The sequence below is a fragment of the Lutjanus erythropterus genome, chromosome 17 (genome assembly GCF_056507025.1).
Source record: "Lutjanus erythropterus isolate fLutEry1 chromosome 17, fLutEry1.hap2, whole genome shotgun sequence".
In the NCBI taxonomy this organism is placed as follows: domain Eukaryota; kingdom Metazoa; phylum Chordata; class Actinopteri; order Lutjaniformes; family Lutjanidae; genus Lutjanus; species Lutjanus erythropterus.
In genome coordinates this window covers 19,106,250-19,121,621 of record NC_139333.1, presented here as the reverse complement: position 1 = coordinate 19,121,621, position 15,372 = coordinate 19,106,250, and the positions used below count along the sequence as shown (strand labels likewise).

The 15,372-nt window shown below is 37.6% G+C and overlaps 1 protein-coding gene across 11 annotated transcripts in view; it reads left to right on the top strand.

The window, feature by feature from the left end:
* LOC146312105 (calcium-activated potassium channel subunit alpha-1a-like) overlaps positions 1-15,372 on the top strand; it is a 119,007-nt gene that overhangs the window by 57,253 nt on the left and 46,382 nt on the right. For 4 of the 11 annotated variants that reach the window (XM_084740710.1, XM_084740711.1, XM_084740712.1 and 1 more), the window contains exons 4-9: positions 752-845; positions 1,508-1,619; positions 8,180-8,255; positions 9,164-9,239; positions 9,810-9,980; positions 12,457-12,548. In XM_084740710.1, coding sequence (XP_084596836.1) covers positions 752-845; positions 1,508-1,619; positions 8,180-8,255; positions 9,164-9,239; positions 9,810-9,980; positions 12,457-12,548 — 621 coding nt within the window. Of the gene's footprint in view, positions 1-751; positions 846-1,507; positions 1,620-6,023; positions 6,988-8,179; positions 8,256-9,163; positions 9,240-9,809; positions 9,981-12,456; positions 12,549-12,633; positions 12,726-15,372 lie in introns of those variants that run through there. The other 7 variants (XM_084740704.1, XM_084740703.1, XM_084740707.1 and 4 more) reach the window with 7 other exon arrangements.

Sequence of the window (15,372 nt, the reverse complement as noted above, 5' to 3'; positions counted from 1 at the left end):
ACTGATCGTTCAGACGATATATTAAACAAACATATGTTTCACATCACAGCGGTTAAGTTTAATTAACTGTTTAACCTTGAATGTAAAATTAACCTGTCTTTTCATTTTAGGTGTGTGAAGATATATACTTTTTTCAATTCCAGGTCATACTTACCCAGTCCTACTAACCTATTCCAGTCACATTCACTTGGTTATTTATTTCTCTTTATTTGAATTCTTTGTGCCAGATACGAGCTTTTTGAGGGTGAGATTTCACTGCATTGCTAGCACTTGCTATGGCTGCCTGATTTCATAAAAGAGGACATGAACCCTGCATGCATTTAACCCTTAAACTACTGCCTTGGCTCTGCATTTTCATCACGTTTGACTTAATATTTACTCTGAAATGTTGTTCATGAGATAAGAAATGCAGGCCTTAAAGGAAAACATCACGTAACGTTGCATCAGACAGACTGTTTTGCAGTTATTTAAGGGTTAATCAGGTATCTCGACAAGTTATTGCTTGTGTGACAATTAATGCATGTCCTTTCTCAACAGAAAACCCATTGGAAAATATCAACTATTGCACTTTTTCCAACACTTAAGTTCCTCTTCTTTTGGAAATCTTAAAAATGCATTTTCAGGAAAAGAAGAATGCAACTTTTATGCTTTTTTTTCCATGATATACGGTTGATATCAATCCAGATCTTTCCTTGATTTACTGCCAATATTTAAGACTCTGACAAACTTTAATTTTCCCTCTGTCTAATAGTCCTATCGAGTCCTGTCAGAACTTCTACAAAGACTTCACGCTGCAGATTGACATGGCGTTCAACGTCTTCTTCTTGCTGTACTTCGGCCTCCGTGTAAGTTAAACTAAAAAAAATGTAGGTGTTTTTAATTTGCATATCGTATCTGTGTGAGTTGTTATAGTTTTATATTTTTCATTCGCTTTTATTTATTTATTTTTGTTGTTTGATTCTGATTATTTTTGTTGCTTTACAAAGTAGGTTTTCTTAAATCAGTTTAGATTTTATTGTTTTTAAAAAAATATATTTTAGCTAACATATATATGCATGCTACATATATATATATATTTTATTCATTTCAGTTGTTTTTTCTTAACATTATACTGATAATTTCAAGGCAACTGCCTTCACTAGATTTTTGAGGTTTTAGTCAAACTCAGAGTCTTAGGTTTTGAATTTTTATTTTATTTTTTCAAGCCCACAGTCTTATTTCAGTTAGTTTTTCCCCTCAAGCCTAGTTTTTATTTTTTATTTCCCATTCCCAGGACGTCAAATACCATTTTTTTTTAGGTTTTAAAGCATCCTGACAACAAAAAATAATGAGTAAATAAGAAAATACCTGCAGAGGGCAGGTCCTCTGCTCTGATTTAGGGAGGTTATGTTTGAATTAGTTTATACATTGTTCTGTTTTTGAGCAAAACATTGCATCATATCTTTAAATATAATAAGCACGATCGGTGTACCTGAAAACTCTCATCCTTAACCTTTAAATTTCACAGTTTATTGCTGCCAATGACAAGCTGTGGTTCTGGTTGGAGGTGAACTCGGTGGTGGATTTCTTCACGGTTCCTCCGGTGTTCGTGTCGGTCTATCTGAACAGGAGCTGGCTCGGTAAGGATGACACCAAGCATTGTACAGCACAGTGGATATGTGGCCTCGTATTTAGGAGTCTCTGGCGCCATCGAGTGGATTTATTGGGCGTAGCAGCTGTCAGTGAACGCACCACATAATCTTATCACCTCACTGAAGCTGCAAAATGGAAACTTCTTACGATTTTGCAGTCATTTGTGTGGGCACACCTGCTATATTAGCCATATAAGTTTGATATTTTTGTCATGAGATAAAGATTTTGCTGCATGACATGCATGAAAAGTCTGAATGATCCTCACTAGTACTGTGGAAATAGTGCATCGAAATTAAAAACTACAGCACAGCATGGAAACTGAAAAGCACGATGACTCAAAAAGCTTTATGAGCTTTACTCTTCAAACTAATGCTTGTTTGCATGACAACACTATCAAACGTTGTATGGCTGTCATCTGGTGTGCCATTTAAACTTGCATTCGAACGGAAATGTAATTTTCTATCAGGTCTTCTTGGGGCCATGTGTTGTGGGCAGCGGGCATTGTGCTGCAGTGGTCATTCACATGCCCTTCACCTGTCCAGCTGAGCTCTCCAGCACACCTGCAATAACACTCCAGTGAAATCATGCTGTGATTGAAAAGTACATGAATGGATAATAAGCTTTGCTGTGCAGCTCGAGCGCGAGAATAGAAGTCAATCTGCTAAATGTGTGAAGCTCATCACTCGGAGAGGTCTGTGAGGAATTACAGGATTAAGGGGGATCATTTTTTTTTTTTTTTTTTGCTGCATTACAGGTTTTTATAGCTGCTTTTTCTTCTCCTGTCAGCTGAGGAACAAACCTGCCGCGTAGCCGACAGCAGCACTTCCCTCAGCAATGAACAGCCTCCACTTTAGAGGCAGTGTGACAGCTTGATAGGTACAGTTGCATAACGTGCCTGTGTATTTTCCCTCGGCTAATGTGCTGTGACTTATGGTGTGAAAACAATAAAAGCAGAATGAGCTAGTGTTGGCTGCTGGTGCCATCTAGTGGACATCAGATAGTATGACTTGCATTTGAGGTGATAATCATTTCTGTCAGTGTTTTTGTAGATTTGGGCAGGAATGTGGAGTGTTGGTTGCAGTATACTGATTGTTATTGGGTTTTTTAGCATCAGTGTGTCTTTATTGGCCATTTGTTGTTGTTTTTGTCCCACACAGTGCTTTTATCCAAGCTTAAAAGAAATGTTGATATTTTTTCAATTTTATCTCCAACTCCACCAAATCTCTGTGTTTTCTTGTGAATATTTTCTGTGCAAAATATCAAACTAGGTGTTTTTTTGTAACTTGTTTTCAGCTTTTTAAAATCAGTCTGCATGTACATTGGCTATCGCTCTGCTTTTGTGCTAATTCTGCTTTTATTTCTTTTTTCTGCTTTTGCTGCTTTCTGTAGTTTTCCACACATTCATCACGCTGTTGTTTGAAAGCATACTGCCAAAAAACAAAAGCCATGCAAACAAACTAATCCATCAGACCCCTCCTCTGCTGCGGTGCATCTGTTTGGTCTTTGTGGATGAAAAGATATGTTAAGACCAAATCACATAATTAACAAAGGGTAATAACCAGCCCGTTTTCATTCCCAGGTCATCAGATTCCAATGTTTTGTCACACCCTTCAGCATGTCATGCATATTTTTTTTTTACCATAAACACATATACGTGGACGCTACACTGACTGCTGCAATACGTCAACATCGCTGCTATTTTGGACCAGGCAAGACTGATCTGTGAATAAATGCATGTAAATGGGGGAGCTGCCATTTTTCTGGGTGTTACTTTTCTGGGAGTAACATTATATTCAAGGGTTTATGATCTACCTAGACAAGGAAAAAACAAGTTTCTTTTTTTCAAACTTACTCCACACAGATCATGAACCCTTGGCTACAAAAACGACTCATTAAAATCACTTGAGAAATGTAAATGTTATAGTGCTTTTTATCCACAAAAAATACAGCTTCCCTGTTTACTTGCATGTGTTTACAGGCCAGTTTTGACTGAACCTGTATGGTAGTGATGCAAGGTACCCTTATGTTACCCTTAGCGTCACCAGGCTTTCAAGTAACTTCAACATAAACCCGTCTGCGTCAGGTATAAAGAGTGAGAGTGAGTCCTCTTAGGAGGTGAGTTGGATGGATCTGTCAAATTTTTGACCCAGAAGGCCAGTATTCATGCCCCGTGTGAAACTAAAAGACACCGTTGTCTAAAGTTTTAAGTTACATAACATTACGTGCATCATGTTACTTCCACTTGTGTCACATGACTTACCTTATGTAACATACTTATTGTAACCCAAACCATGATCTTTTCGTTAACCTAACTGAGTAGTTTGGGTGCCATAACCTAACCAAACTGCAACCGTTTGATAACCTTAACCACATGTTAAAAACGCTGTCTGCAAAAATCTCATGAATCTAAAGGGTATCTTGTGCATCAGTATGAGCGTCACACAGTATGAGTGTGACAAAGCAGCGCTGGTATTTGATGACATGGAATGATGCCAATACTAAACTCCCCCAGAAGAGTACATTAAAATATGTATTTTTTTTGAACAAACAGTTACAAAATGATTTAAAGCAATTAAATTACCATAGTAAGAGAAGTTGTAAATTGAGGGCAGATGTTTGGGGTTTTCTGCTGAAGAAATTGTCACAGATCTGATGAAGGATGGAGTTTACTCAAACCAAGTTAGGTATCATCTAGATATTTGCGCGATATTTCAAGATTTTCTCTATATTATCGATATCACAGATAACAATATGTTTTCTGGAGATTTGATCAAAAGTGGTAACCTGTGAGATATTTTTATTGAGATCTTGGTGTTGGCTTTAAGTGTTGATGATTGTTTTGGCTGCTTTTCCCAGAGTTCCTGAGTCAAACAGTGTGATTCTGCTGTTAGTGTTATCATCCTGTTGTTCTGTTGTTACCGTTTGTGTAGGTGTTGCTCTTTTTGTTGTCTGTCAGCCACACATGGCTCTCACTGCTCATCTTAATGGTGCAGTTATTTACTGTGTTTCACACAAACCAAAAGGCAACACTTCCTGCCAGACTCTGAACTGTAAATATACAAGCATTTATGCACTTTTGTATTTGTATTTGTATCCAAATTGACCTATTCAAACAGATTTTTATGTTTATGAAGCACAAAGAACACAGTGTGCTGACATTTCCTGTGTTTTTTCGAGCTGCTTCCAGAGGAAAAAGACATAATCTCCGTCAATATGGTCAGTGAGAAATTGGTCATGTAGGATTAGCGAGTGATTTACTGTTAAGTTAAACGGAGGTTAGACAGGTGGTGAGGTCACAACCAGCTCAGTGTCGTCTGCTCACAGCTGTCGAACTCCCTCTTCTGATCAAAACTCCATATTTCACCCGGCGCTCAGCCAAAGTGCCAATCTGCCAATCCTCATGTCTGAACATTTTGACACAAATACACACATAGTATGCGCTGATATGCTCTCATACCAACGCGCTCATTGATGCATGACAGGCTGCAGGTGCGAGCATGACACACATTTTGGATGTTGCGCAGAAAATGAAAACATGCAGGGACTAGTGAGCGCGATAACAGTTTTTCCTGCAAAGTCTGAAACTGTGACCTGCTGCAGGTGTGAAATACAAGCAGCACATTTATCTCTGACAGTGAAAATAATCCAGTGCAGCTCCTCCAAATATTACAAGGTAAACAGAACATTACTCTTCCAGATAAGATATTCATGTCTTGGTGGCGGCCACATGTTGCAGCTGTTTCCTGTAAAAGCACAGGAGGAGGCTTTTAGTATTTAACTGTCTGCTGAAACTAAATGTCCTCAGATGAAAATGCTCTAAAGCAGTGGACCCATAAATATGTCACAAGTTAAATATGATGCAGAATGATTAATAGGAAAGAAGAAAAACTGGTAAGAGTGATATAGATTAAGAACTATATAACTGATAATAGGAAAAGTGAGAGACAGTTCTCAGTCATTTGAGTTTAGTTGCGTTGAGTTTAAAGGCAGTTGTTGATCTCCAGAATTTACATGAGCTGCATTTTAATCCATTCAAATATTAATTCATTATTGTTTTATTACTGGAAGCTTTATGCTCCGTGTTGAATTATATGCTTGCCTGCAGACAAATTTAATATTTTTGCATGTTTATCAGAGACCTCGCCGCCTACCGAATGTCTCAGGATTTCTAAATGCAAAATAGATGCTTTAATGGCAGCAACAGCAGTTGCTAACAATCCTACACCGCTTACATTTTTTCAAGGACACACCTTAGCAGACACAATGCTCTCACTGAATGATTCTACAGAGTATCCAAATCAAACAGTCTGTGAGGGACAATTATCTTTTTGGTCCAACTACTTAAAGCTAGGAGACATTTCTGCTGCCAACAGAAGTGACACGCACTTCAAATTTTATTTTCACATTCAGATTAAATGGACTTGGCAGACGTAGATTCCATTCAGCTGCTGTTTTTTCTCTCTTTGCAGTGTTTTTTTTTTTTTTTTTTTTTTGCTGCTGCGCACTTAGTTTTAACCTCAACTACAATAGCAGTTATGACATCAACTGTGATTAATTTAGGGATTATTGCAGAATCACTAAATCCATAGAAAAACACAATTATTGCCAAATCTTTTCATTTTTCCATACACAGCTTTACAGGCTGTCCACATGACTTGTTTTCTGCCATAAGACAAAGAATACATGCTGTACTTGTCCAAGATTAGAGAGTGAAATTTGGTTTGTCAGGAGCAGTCGCCGGGTTATAGGGAGGAGATGTAGGTTACATTGTGAAGCCAGCTGATGGACAGACCCGCTGCCTGGCCTCTTCTTTTCCCTGGATGAATCCTAAAGGAGCTTACACTCTAATATCCTGATGGGAAAAGGGTTTGCTTTAAGCTCGCCGAACACGCCTCCATCACAGCGAGAATACTGTGAAGATCTGAGGTAAATCAGATAAAAAAAAATACTTCTTCAAAAAAGACGGCAACCTGTTGGGTGCTGCTATCATGAAAGCACCTGATTCTCTTTGTTTTTTCTCCTTTTTTGGAGGAGGATCATATTTTTTCCTCTTGATTTGGCAAAGTGGATGCGGGATAGTGAAGACGTGGATGTGAAGCAGATTTTGGACTTTGAAACTTCACCAAAACTAATTTTCAGACATGATTCCAACTAAGATGTTAGTGTACAGGGGGCCTGATGGAGGCACACACTCTCAAACGGTTTCTAATACAAGGAGGCGCAAGAAATCAACCGGGGAGCTCTTCCAGAAGGGCTACAGGGTCAGGATGGGTCACGGCCAAGTCGGCGAGAAAGAGGACCAGGACAGCATCTGGTACAGCCTCGGTGCATGCTTCCACGTAATCTCCTACTGGGGTAAGACCTGCGGGACGTGGGAAAACGAGGGGGAATCTCCGCTAAAGCTGAACGCTGGCGTGTCTGTCCAGAAGTCTTTGGACTGTGTGTGTCAGCTGGAGCAGGTTCAGGTTCAGGATTTGCTCTGTATTATACTCCCCATCTGGCAAACGCTCACTTGAAATGAAAAACGAGCTTTAGCAAGGCACACCATGGTTCACGTCATTTTATAAAAGATTATTTATTTATATTTTTCCAGCTGAATGATTGCCTGTAACGTCTTTGATTTGTGTCATTTGGCATTCAAACAAATCTATTCCAGCGGGGGAGTTTGTCCGCTCGATTTATGAACACAGAGATGGATTTTACTTGATTGCTCACTCTTGGCTTGAGGTGGCTTTTAATTGTTTATGCAGCACCGACACTGCAGTGGATTTTTTTTTTTTGTAAAGCTGAGCTGGATCTATGAATCATATGGCTTTTAAACTCAGGTGGGAGGTTCTTTTTAGCAGGTAGTTTGATGCAATGCACCTAAACGATGAAACATAAACAATAACATGGTGCTATTTTGCTTCGTCGGATTTGTTTTGTAAGAGATTGTGATTTCTGTGAGCTCGCTGGACATAAACATCAATAATGAGGTTGTGCTGCAGCTTAAACAATGGTATGACACAGTGAGGATCTCAGGCTGCTGTTGTCATTGCTGACTTTGCTGGCATTATGCCGTCCTTGAACTCCTAGCAGCAGGCACTACTTTTTCCTTTCTATAAATACCCTCAAGTTTAGGATTTGACGTCACATCTGTTTACTGAATCGATGTTGCGTGACACTGTCCACCTGTCTCTAATCCAGGTTCTCATCTCTTCCACAATCAGAGTTTTACACAGCTGGAGTGAAACATGTATCAGGTAGATGTCAGTGCTTTGCCAGTTGATGAAGAGACAGATATAAGGGATGTTTTGCTTGTTTTTTTTCCCCCACATGCTCCAAAATGTTTCTTTTATGATGCTGTGAGGCTTTATATCGCTTGATCTGTTGGGAGTTTAATTTTTTTTTAATCAAAATGAATCCAATGAAGTTGATAAACATGGATGACAGTATGAAAGGTAATGTACTGTGATTTCGTTAAACCACAGTCGAATGCTGTTGATGTTGTTTCAGTTGTTGTTAATCATATTGAAGTAATTTCTTTATGGTCTTTTTTTTCTCACAGGCTTGAGGTTTTTAAGGGCCTTAAGGTTGATACAGTTCTCAGAAATTTTACAGTTTTTGAATATACTAAAGACAAGGTAAGTGTATCCATATTTTATCTAACTTTTTGTCAGTGTAGCAGTGTGATGTGAAGTGAAAGTGCATTTATTTTGTATATAGTATAAGCATGAATAAGGTTTTATTTTGAAGGGGAAAAGTGGGCTTTTTTTGTGATGTCTTGCCTGAAGCAAAATTAGCATGAGCACTTGTTTTCATTTGATTTATTAAACATTAATATTAGTCAATAACAGGCTGTACTGTGCACGCTGTACTTGTATGATGGAGTCTTGAACGAAACAGCTTTCCGTTTGTCTCCTCGCTGCTTAGAATTAAAGCTGTGCACAGATGTCAGGAAGAGCTTATAGAGCAACAAAATGCTTTAGAATAATCTCCTCACTTGTTCACTCAGATGAAGGTAAAGACAAAACACAAAATAGGAGAGAACAAAGGTCATGCAGGGACTTGTCCCATAATAACGCATATCATGTATTTAAACAATGTTGCATATATAGTGAGGAAGATGTTTCCTCACAAAATGCATGTTTTCATTTATATTGGTCAGATTTTTTGATGGCATGGGATGAAAATATCACCGTCTTTTGGAAATGGAGTGGAAATATGTTGCAAATGTGTTTAAATAATTAATAATATTTAAATAACTAGTAAAACCATATGTTGCTATACCAGAGTAATACCAAGTATACACTGTAATTCCATTCTCATGGTTCAAAAAATATCAACAATTTCTCACTGTAGCTTTTACACCGTGCTAAACTATCTTACATTATTACTGAATGCAATGTAAAAGCTCTGTAATGCATTTTAGAGAATGCATCTTCCAATCTACCAACTTGTTTTGACATCTTGGACTATGTATTTTCCTGATACCAATGTAGTAACTAATACTTAATAACCCATACTTGATGTTTTGGCTCTTTTTGAATAGTAACTCCATAAAGCTGGTGAACCTGTGTTCGATCTTCATAAGCACATGGCTAACTGCAGCAGGATTCATTCATTTGGTAAGTTAGTGGGAGCCGTACAAGTACACACTTTTTATTGCATTCACTACATTCACACTGCAGCCATTTGTCTCTGACGTCATGCTCAGGGTGGGAAGCACAAATCTCACACTGCTGCGTTCAAGCTTGCAAGTCGCAAACGTAGAGAATCTGACAAACTGTTACCATTTCACTGCGTCCGATTGATCACCAACTGAAAAAACAACGGATAGTGACAATCTAAAGGGATATCAGGCCATATTTCAAGCACTAGAACTTTTCTGAAGTCAGGTTTTTCCAAGTGCAGGAAGTGGCTAATCGCTAACGTTAGCTGATAGCTGTCTCACGGTAGCTAAAGGGTTATCGAATATGTTGTTTTGGCTTGAAATATGGGCCAGTGTCCCTCCAGATTTTCAGTATCTATTAGCTTTTCAGTCGCTGATCAAATGGAAAAGATTTCTTAGATTATCTACATTTATGTCAGAGGATAATGGCTACTGTGTGAATATAGTGAATTGTCAAAAGGGATAAAAAAAATATTTTACATATGTGTTTTCATGGTTGTTGTACAAATCTCGACCTTTGTTCCAGGTGGAGAACTCAGGGGATCCTTGGGAAAACTTCCAAAATTCCCAGGCGCTTTCCTACTGGGAATGTGTCTATTTACTCATGGTTACTATGTCCACTGTTGGCTATGGAGACGTGTATGCAAAAACCACACTGGGCCGCCTGTTTATGGTCTTCTTCATCCTTGGTGGTTTGGTAAAAATCCCTCTTATTAATTAATATTCCTGCTTAAAATCCTCCATGCAACCAATCATCACACCCCGCCAGGTGTTAACAAACGCCGGGACGCTCTCAGCTCAGGACGCCCTTCACCTGTTGTTTACACTTCACCACAGTATGTTGCATGTCATGTATTGTATGAGTTGTCTACAGTATAGCAGCATTTATTCAGGTATAATGCTGAAGTTTTGTTGTGTTATTTAGTAATTAGTATATGACGCAGCATATTTGAGAGTTTTGCATTTGTTTTTAACTGTAAAAATACTGCGGTTTCAGGTGGCTCCACCCTCCTCCTCCCCTTCCAACAAACACAATGAGACAGGGATGATTTATTATTGCCTAGCTTGATGGATGCGGCAACATTATCTCAGTTTCTGAGACAAATATTTAACGGCTTATTAGGGAATGAAATGCACGAAGCAGTGATTTTACATAATAATAATATGAATATAAAATAAACCTTCGATCTTAGAGAAAACATTGTGTCTGGGATTTAGTGCAGACCTGAGTTACCTGATAAAGAAAGGAGCGAAAGATCATTTAGAGGACACTATTATCCGATCATAAAGTATTACTCAAGAGTAGATTAAACAGCATTGTGACATAAGGTGATATAAAAGAGGTTTAAAGGGATAGTTTGGATTATTTGAGGTGGGGTTGTATGAGGTACTTAGTGTGGTAGCTACAGTAGATTGTGGTCTGAGAAGCAGCAGGAGTACTGGCATAGGAAGCTAAGCTATGTATGGCTGTGGACAGGGTCAGCAAGAAAATGTGCTGTAATCAATATCAGTTTAAGTGTACGCTAAATTTAGAATATTTTCACTGCTTTACCGTGCTGTCAGACAGCCTTTTCAAACTGAAAACCACCATTATCTAATGTAAATACTGGGCTCTTTCGCTCAACCAGACTCCATTGGAGAAATCAGTAATTTTACTTTGCAGAAAATGTGAGTTGCTGGTGTACCACTGCCTCGATCATTAAGTTCGCTTGTGTGAATGTGGTGTTTTAAATGGTTGGTTTGGATTCAGCATAGTTGCCCAGTGACAAAAACAAGCTAACTGATCAAGGCAGTGGTAGACAAGTGGCTCCTGTGTTCTGTGGGGTAAAATTACTGTTTTTGCCAATGGAGTCTGGTTGGTTTGGAGAGAGCAATAGTTGGCTTATATAACAGCAGTTTCCCATTGGAAAAGGCTGTCTGATGGCAAGGTAAAGTGGTGAAAATATTGTGTAGCATATGCACACTGGTACATTTCTTAGCTTCCTGCACTGATACTCCTGCTGCCTCTTCAAACTGGGGTGGACCAACCACCATCTACTGTAGGTAATACACTGACTATGGATAAGTACCTCACATAATCCCATTTTAATAAATCCGAACTATCCTTTTAAGTGATACTTTATGTCTTTGGAAAGCATAAACTAACTTTTTATGACCATCAAAATACATGAGCAATCAATACAACTTCAGACTCGAACTAATCCTATATTATCTTTGGGACAAGACTGAACTTTTTACTTCAGACAGCAGAGATCCTAAAGTTTCCAAAGATACTAAATGTGTCTGGGAGAGTTTTGGGGAATTGTGTTTTAAATGATGCAAAAGACATCAATATTTCCATCTGATCTGCAGTCTTGGGTTTGAATAGTTCACTGTGCAAACATCACATAGCTTAAAGGGTTTGAAGATCCGTGTTTGTTCATGTTTTATTACAGCTGTAGCAAAGATTCTTTTTATTCTCTTGTTTATTTTCATGATGGGTATTGCAATCTGTCTTTTGCTCATAAACACACAAGCCACAAGCAAACACATGCCAACTGGGTGAAAACAGTAAAAAACAGCAATAATTATCTATGAAAACATGTTAATTTAAGTGTTTGATTTGCTCTTCTGTAAAATCTAATCTAATCAAATACAAACAGACAAACATATTGCGGGATTTTGAATTAAAATCCTCACCCAGACACTTAAATAGGAGCCAGCAGAGTTCAGTGTAGAGTCTCAGAGTTGAGTTAATGTCTGCCGTCCATTTGGCTGCGCTGTTCAAATCAACCCGACATGTGTGTTTGTTGGACGAAACATGGCACATAAGGCTTTTTCTTAATTTTTACAATTTTTATTTTTCTATCACAGATTGACATACCGCTCATCAGCTGTCATTTTTCTCCTTTACTCTTCCAATTTCCGTAAATATTGGCCTTATAATTTCCTTTTTCATTTTCATACTATACTTATTGATATTCTGAATGTAACTGTGATGCAACTTCTGGCTACATTCAGTCAATATTGACTAATTTGAATGAACTTTTTACCTTTATTTTTCCTTTTTCCTGTTAACTAATTAATATTAATACTAAGTCTTTCAGACTTTTCCTTAAAGCACAAATAGAGGACTTGCTCTTCTTTGGCTTTCTTTTTTTAGTCTCTTCTTCTGTCTCCTATCTTCTCCTTAGGCCATGTTTGCAAGCTACGTCCCTGAAATCATAGAGTTAATAGGAAACCGCAAGAAATATGGTGGTTCCTATAGTGCGGTTAATGGGAGAAAGTAAGTATTCAAGGAGGCTCTACTGCCTCCGCCGCAGTAGAACCTTCTCTGCATGCCCTTTTCTTTTTCTTTTTCATGCATGTAGGCCATGTTTGCTCGCTACGTGCCAGAAATTGCTGCTCTCATCCTTAATCGGAAGAAATATGGAGGGAGTTATAACTCGACCAGAGGCAGAAAGTAAGTCAAACAAATGAAAAAACAGCAAACGTTTAATGGTGTGGTTTTGTGTGACTCAAGTGGCCCTCTCATAAAGAGGTGACAGATCCTGATTTCTGCTTAAATAGACGTTACGAAACTGTAATTTGAGATGTAATGATCTCAATTAGCACTAAAGTCACACTGTGACTGAAGAACTTGGCCATGATTAATGTGTAGAGTTGACTGTACTGCTGCTGCTGCTATATATGTGTGCAGGCTGTCATTGCTGCTTGTCGTTAATCATGAATGAATGAATGCTTTTACACTGCAAAAAAATCTCAACAAGTGATTTGTGTCCTGAAAGTCCTTTTTTCTAAAAACACAAAAGTGAAAAATATCAGGTAGTGCTATTGGATTATTTTTCACCCAAATTCTAAATGTCATGTTGTCAGTATGCTGAAGAAAAATGACAGAGATTTAGGGAAATCCTTTTCAAAAAGTAAACTCCTACTGGAGCATTTTGAAGTAAAGTCGCTGCCAGACAGATTTTTTCACTTGTTTTTTTAAAACAGGACTTCAAGAGCTCAAAAAATAGACAAAAAAATTACTTGATAAGACAGATGTTTTTGCAGTGTAGTCATGTACATGTACAGTTGTCACGCTTAAAGGTTGACACATGTAGGATTTTCTCATTGATGTGTTCTCTGTGCTACTCTTTAAAAAAAGAAAATATGATTTCCTTGATTTGCAAAAGGAATAAATCATGGACAGTTTCCCAATAAAAGGGAGTTAGGCTGTATAGACTCCGTTCATTTTAGTCAGTTTAATACATGATTAGGTTAGATTGTTTTACCGTTGACTCAACTCTGGAGTTGTAACTTAAAGTGAACCTATGTACCTCTTACTGAACCACAAGTTACAATTACATTACATTACGTTACAAGACATAATACTTAAACAACCAATGATTTCACAAATGACATATCACACTTCACAGTGAACCTAAACATGCAGTTAATGCTATAAAAGGGTTGCAGTTTGGTTCAGTTTATTCACCAAAAGTATTTGGTTAGTTTAGAAAAACATCATGCTTTGGGTTAAAATAAGTACATTGTCTTAGTCACATGACATAAGTGATGTCATCTAGGTCACTGTGATGTGCTTTTAATGGACAGCGACCAGCCAATCAGATGTTAGTGTTTTACATGTTATCAATCTGGAAGCAACTATAACGTTTAATGTAACTATACATAACTATTATTACAGATTTAAAATAGACAGGTGTGATGACCCCCACCAGCCCAGTTCACAGGTGTATTTCAGGTTGTTATGCCTTTATTCTACTGTGGCACATTGACAGAAAATCCTACATGTTTTGTGGTGTCTTGTAATTAGGCTGCTTATTTTCAGTGTACATTTGTGTCAGATTTGTGTTTGTAAATCAAGTGTTTTCATCCATTCACCCATCTCACCCAAACTCAGATTTATACACAAGACAAATTGCCTAAATAACATAAAATAAAGAAAATATCTAATCAAAGAAACACAATGCTAATAGCTCTCACTCTTCCAGTTACTACAGAGTTAAATCAGTTTGTCTATGTATGTTATCTTCAAGGGTAACAACAATGTATTCATAATAGAGTGGTTAATTTATGACAAAATACAATATATAATATAATTACATTCAAAGACGGCAGCAATTTAAAAAAAATTATGAACTTGACAAACTCACACTTACCTGAGTTCAGTATTGGAAAAAAAAAAATCATACATCCAGTCCTTTATGCCATCGCTTGCTTCATGCTGATTTTTATAATTCTGTTTTTCTGTTCTGGAAAAACTTGTCTTGCTCTGCTTGTCTACGCTTTGCTTCTGAACATTCTTGGCCTTTATCTTCAGTCTGACCTACACCCTCTGGACTAAATAAAAACCTCAGTTTACAGGAAGCGTTTGACATTTTGGGGATTACGCCTATTCACTTTCTTGCAGAAAGTCAGATGAGAAGATCGATTTCACTCTGTACAGTTAATCTGAAGCTAGAGCCTGGAGGCGGTTAGCCTAACTTAGTAAGTAACTCCCCATAAAAATACAACTTCTTGTTTTTAGATTTGGTTTTATGTATGGATTAAAAGCAAATCAAAACAAGATACGATGTGTTGATTACTGAAGCTAATCACTTCCTGGCTCCAGCTCCATACATACAGACACCAGAGTTGTATCAATCTTCTCACCTTGGCAAACCTGGGCCTACCCCAAAATGTCAAACTATTCCTTTAACATTTAACACTTTTGTGTCCCAAGCTCTGCAGCTGTTTCTAAAGATAGTGAGATTCTGCTGGATGCCTCAAAACAAATTATGGCTTCTTGTAGCATGCTAGCATGCTTTGGGTATTTGTGGTCGTTCACTTAGCTTTAAAGAAGTCAGACTTGGTTTGGAATAAAAATCTTAAACCAAATCTTTGCTTCTTTTGTTGTAGAAAACATATAATTAGAACTTTTAAAGTCATTTTTGTATATCTTGTACAATTTTGTATCCTGTATTTATTATTTTGTCAATTTGTTTTTGATTATAGGTGAATTGAACATGTCTCAACAACTTTATTTATTTATCATTATGTAAATAATTGATTACAATTTCTCATACGACATCTGGTCAAAACACTTTAGCAAATTTAACAGTTAG